The sequence below is a fragment of the Primulina eburnea genome, chromosome 10, assembly GCF_022965805.1.
Source record: "Primulina eburnea isolate SZY01 chromosome 10, ASM2296580v1, whole genome shotgun sequence".
Classification (NCBI taxonomy): domain Eukaryota; kingdom Viridiplantae; phylum Streptophyta; class Magnoliopsida; order Lamiales; family Gesneriaceae; genus Primulina; species Primulina eburnea.
The window spans coordinates 13,491,032-13,496,509 of NC_133110.1; the positions used below are offsets into that span (position 1 = coordinate 13,491,032).

Sequence of the window (5,478 nt, forward strand, 5' to 3'; positions counted from 1 at the left end):
ATCAATAATATCATTCGAGCATTGTTAGAACTTTCAGTTATCTAAAAAGCAAAACACGAAAAAGCTGCACACGCTTCATTGCATACTTTTGATCATCAAGATCATATTGTGCTAGCTATTCTCAGTTATATCTTCTTAAGCTATTCATTTCAGCAACTCATTGATAGAAGAATTTGTAACTGGAAAAGAGTCTTTTCCAGAACTTAAGATCATTCAAGAAGTTGAGTTGTAAAGCTAAGAGTTTCAATAGGCGAAGGGCAAGTCCTGTTGAAGTGGGTGTGTACAACTGCTGTACTGTATTCACCAAAGTCTTTTAGTGATACCTTCTGGAAACAGAAGAAGGGGAGACGTAGAAGATTCATCTTCTAACTTCCAGAAACAAACCTTTTGCTATCTACAGCTTTTCTGCTTTATCATTTTTCACCCACTAACCAACAGATAGTTTTCCACACATTATCTTGTGATCTGCTGGTCTTTGAACTTGAACAAGAATTGCTAATATCTCTAACAGGATTTTAGCACGTCAAAAGAAGAATTTATTAAGTTTGTCGTTGAGTTTATTCAACCCCCATTCTAAACTCAACCCGATCCTCAACAAGTGGTATCAGAGCAGAGTTATTCTTGTTCTGAAAAATATTTAACAGACATGGCTCGTTTCAGCAAAGTTCCTATGTTCTCAAAAGAAGATTTCGATGACTGGAAAATAAGAATGCACGCTCATCTTGCGGCTCAAGATGATGACATGTGGTATGTCATCACAGATGATCCATTAAAAATCTTAAAGCCAAATCCAGCTATTGCTATCACCGAAGGTGCAAATCAGATGCTTGAAAAACCAAGATATGAATGGACAAGTGAGGACAAGAAGAAAGCCAATCTTGACAACGTTGCGAAGGACATTTTGTACAAGACACTCGACAAAAATACCTTCAGCAAAATCAAGATGTGCCATACTGCCAAGGAAATCTGGGAAAAATTAATTCAGATATGTGAAGGAAATGAAGAAACAAAGGAAAACAAACTGTCTGTAGCCATGCAGAAGTTTGAGAATATGAAGATGAAGGCTGGAGAAACTATGAATGAATTTGATGAACGATTCAGCAGCCTTGTCAATGAACTCTCAGCTCTTGGGAAAGACTCTGGCAATAGAGAAATTGCATTAAAAGTAATGAGAGGCCTACCCAGATAATAGGACGTCAAAACAATGGCAATGAGAGCTTCCAGAGATCTAAACAAGTTAGAATTGTGATCGAGCAAAACTTGCACAGTAAAATCCCCAATAAAAATATGATTTTGTATGCTCAATGAAACGTCCTGACCTTTTTATTTCTTTAAAAGTACTAAGAATTTTTTTTTTTTAACCTCACATAGCATTCGGCCGAACCATAAAATTTTATAAAATATTTTTGACATCATTTTAAAATAAACAACCAACTAACATTTTTCTAAATCTAAAAATAACATTTGAAAAGTATAGCCCATACTATAACCTCTCAAAAACCACTCATAATCATGATAAAAGTCATAAAATCTTTTAACATAAATCATAACATATATGCGGAAACTAGCGTCGGTCCTCGGGTCATGTGCACCTTCAGTCCAGTCGGATCAACCATCAAGACCTCCAATAGCATTATCATGATAACCTGCATCCATCACACCTAGTGAGTCTAAAGACTCAACACACCATAATCTTTATAACGAGTAATACGTAATACAGTCAACATATAACAGTGAAAAATACTTGTACTTAAAATATCGTTTTCATGAAGATGCATAAACTTTAAACATAAACGTTTTCGTAAACATTTTCATGATGCATAAAAACATTTTCAAAAGACATAAACATATCACTTAAACATATTCATATTCATGTCCATATTCGTATCCATATTCATATTCGTATTCATGTTCATGTTCGTGTTTGTTGAATTCAGATCGTGATTGTGACTCGTATTCTTAAACGTATTGGGCGATGGATCCATCTACATGTAACCACAGTACTGGGCGGCGGGGGACATCAGCAACACTCTCACCGGTCAACTGGGCCCTGGCCTTACGTATTAACATATCATGGCATTGGAAATACGATCGTCGGGGCTCCCTCTGGGGCCTTTTCCCATAAATGGGCTCCCTCTGGGGCCTTCTCCCCTTACGATATCTCCAATCATATTCATCAAATTCGTATTCGTATCAACGGAAACACGATCGTCGGGCTCCCACCGGGACCATAACCCTCACGATATTTCCAACATATTGTAGTCACAATCCTTCACATCCTTCAACATGTCGTATTTCCATCACTTAATAAAACATGCATATAATATCATTTTTATTTTGAAACCAAGCATGCAACATGTCTTTTAAATGCCCATATTTAAATCATAAAAATCATAGACATTTAAAAATCATAACTTAACATATTAAAAATCATAAACATCCATGAACATTTTTAAATAAACATTTTTACATCATAAATGTTTAAAATAAACATTTAAATCATAAACATTTAAAATAAACGTTTTCGCATATTATCATAAATCAATAAACATATCCTCTTAAAAATCCATAAACATTTATAATTGACATATTAACGTTTAAACATCCATAATCATTGAAAATAATCATATTAGCATATAAAACAGCATTACGGGCACTGTCATGACGTTTACTAATTTTTAGGTGTAAAAAGACCGTTTTACCCTTGGACGTAAAATTTCACATTTTGATTTTTTTCTTAATTCCATTGACTCTAACATGTCCCAAATAATTATTTAAGCTCACATGAATTTTCTCGTAATTTTATTTGACTTAGATCTTAGACTTTTTCAATTTATCTTTTATTAGTTATTTTAACGGTGTTTTAAATCCCGAAAATACCAAACGTTAATATAAAATTCCTAAATTCTAGATTTAGTCTTTTTATATTAATTCAGCCCTTATGGACCACGACTCGACCCCCCGTGAGTCGTTTTCCAAATTTTCCTTATTTTAAAACTCGTTTTGACACCTAAACTTCGACCCCGAGCCATCTCTTAATTTTATCGAGTTACCCCTGAACCATATCAAGCCAAAAGGTGCCCAACATGTTAAAGTTACCTACTGGACTCTAAGTTCGACAAGGAAACCAAATAAAACCCAAAAACCCCTGCATCGAACCACTTGAAACAAGAAAAGCTGCACGCCTTCCTCCCTCACGTTGCTGCTGTCCCTCGATTCCATTGTATTGTTGGAGCCAGCAGCGATCTCACCACTCCAGCCCTTGCCCTGAACCCTTCCCATCACCCTAGAACCACTATGGATCGCCTGGCCCAGCCCCAAACCGAGAACCGAGCCACATCCCCTGGAACTCTCCGCCACCAGAAACTCGCTCGGGAAGTGTCCTTATCAACCGAGGACTCTTCCCAACCCTGCTGCACGAATCCTAGCACACTAGGACTCTACCAGGCCCTGGCCCCTGACCCTATTCACGCCCCAGCGAGCCATGGCCAAGCCCCAAGGGACCATGCAAAGCAACTGAACCCTTTGAGCCTCAACAACACACAAGCCTTCACAAACTCTCGGTTCTTTGTTCCAGTTTTTCTGCTACGGTTTTCCAGCTTCTATTCTATTACGTTTTCAGCGTTTCGTGTGTGCATAAGATCCTTTAAAACATGTAAAAACATCCTCTAACAATCCCTAATCATGGCAGCCCCTCCTAGCACATAAAAATCATGTTTTTGGAACAAAGATCAAGCTTTAAAAATCTTATTTGATGCATAAACGAAAATACCATGAGGTGCAATTTTTTTTTCATGCAACACAATAAAATAAATACTATGGTGTGAAAGATGAGAAAAGAAAGATTTATGGCGTGCCTTTGTGTTTTAAACGCACGAATAATCGTTGACGACGAAGAACGGGAGAGACGACTTGGCTAGAACTTGCTAGAACCTTACGAAATTCTCTCCTGGATGGCCTTGAGGTGTGCTGCCGTGAGTGGGTGATGTGATTGAGAGAATTTTCAAAATATAAAACTTGTGGTGGTCGATGGTTTGGAGGTGGAAAAGTGATGGGTTTCATTAGTTTATCGCTTTAAATACTAGACTAATCACCAAGTGGGCTTTAGGCCTAATAAGCCTCAAATTAGAGCCCAATTAGTTAAATTAGGATTTAATTAAAATAGTAGCAAAGTTTTTCTTTTAATAAAAATGTGAATTTATTAGTCGGGTGGCTCGAAAGCTCGTATTTTATTTGAAAATCCAATACCGATAAAAATTACGTCCCGACGTATAAAATCACCTCAAAACTCCTTATTTTCAAAAATACTAAAAATACATCGACCATATTTTGAATAATTACAAAAAAAAAACATTTTACATTTTTTAGCCCTCGGTCCCCGTTCCTCGATCGTCACTTGAATATTCCATAAAAATACAATTTTTATGCATGATGACAATAAAATCATATTTAGCAAATAAACATGCGTGTCACATAATTAATTTATGGAATTAAAACATTTAATTGAAATGCCAGAGTATTTAATAATTGCATGCATGTGGTTTACGTGGACCTTAAAATTTTCGGGGCGTTACAATCTTCCCCCCTTAAATTGAATTTCGTCCTCGAAATTCGCTTATCCTTATTAACCCAAAGTTTAGACTTAGTTCTAGTATCCCAAAAATCCACGCTTCCGCTGCGCTACTCTGATCAAACTTAAGTTTTAAAATGTTCTTACGTCCCCTTGATCCCAATTAAATCTTCCTCCTAAATCCTTGTTTTGCAATTCGCAACTTGAAAAGACCCATAATTACTTAATGCTATATTATTATAACCTCGAATTTTCATTTTTCTTAAAATTTCCATAGTTAAAAGATGGATGGTCATACTTATCGTATATTACTTTTCTTATTTTATACCCAAAATATTCATCACTTATCAAATTTCAATCTTAAAATCCCAAACACGTCCGCTAACGCTTAGATTTTCAATCCTAATATCGATTCATCCTTAAAACCCTTGATTAAAATTTCTTATAATACTAAAACCGAGATATCCCAAGGTTCTACATAATCTTAAAAGTCTAAATCCTCAAGATTCTTATCATTTAAACCATTTAATTATCGCTTATTGCTAAACTAGTTCCCAAATTCCTTAATAACTTCAAATAAATTCTTAATTTCCTCAAAAATTATCTTAATTGGTCTTTAATTTCGAAAATCCAAAGATTAACCCATAAGTTTTTATCATTCTTAATTTCCTTCTACGGGTTTCTCATAACATAATTTCGATAAATCTAAACTTATTTACCCAAAAATCAATTCCTATAACCAATATTACAATTTATCAAAACTTAAAATCTCAATTTATACATTTTCTTATTCCCAAAGTCGTTGTAATCCTCGAATAATTATTCCTTACATCTAATTCCCAAAAATTAATTCGACTAGTAACCATGAATCATAAAAATTTTCTTAGAGAATCTACGTGTCCCAAAGC

General features: G+C 35.2%; 1 protein-coding gene across 1 annotated transcript; it reads left to right on the forward strand.

Moving 5' to 3' along the window:
* Positions 1–646: 646 nt before the first annotated feature.
* LOC140842905 (uncharacterized) lies at positions 647–1,189 on the forward strand. The gene is made up of 2 exons (XM_073211112.1): positions 647–989; positions 1,032–1,189. Exons 1-2 carry the CDS (start codon positions 647–649, stop codon positions 1,187–1,189), a joined length of 501 nt encoding a protein of 166 aa, XP_073067213.1.
* Positions 1,190–5,478: the final 4,289 nt, after the last annotated feature.

Bases quoted from the DNA above. Each gene is read 5' to 3' on its own strand.
- LOC140842905 (XM_073211112.1), top strand. From the start codon at position 647: ATGGCTCGTTTCAGCAAAGTTCCTATGTTCTCAAAAGAAGATTTCGAT. The intron at 990-1,031 runs GTGAAGGAAATG...AACTGTCTGTAG, and splicing joins GGAAAAATTAATTCAGATAT to CCATGCAGAAGTTTGAGAAT.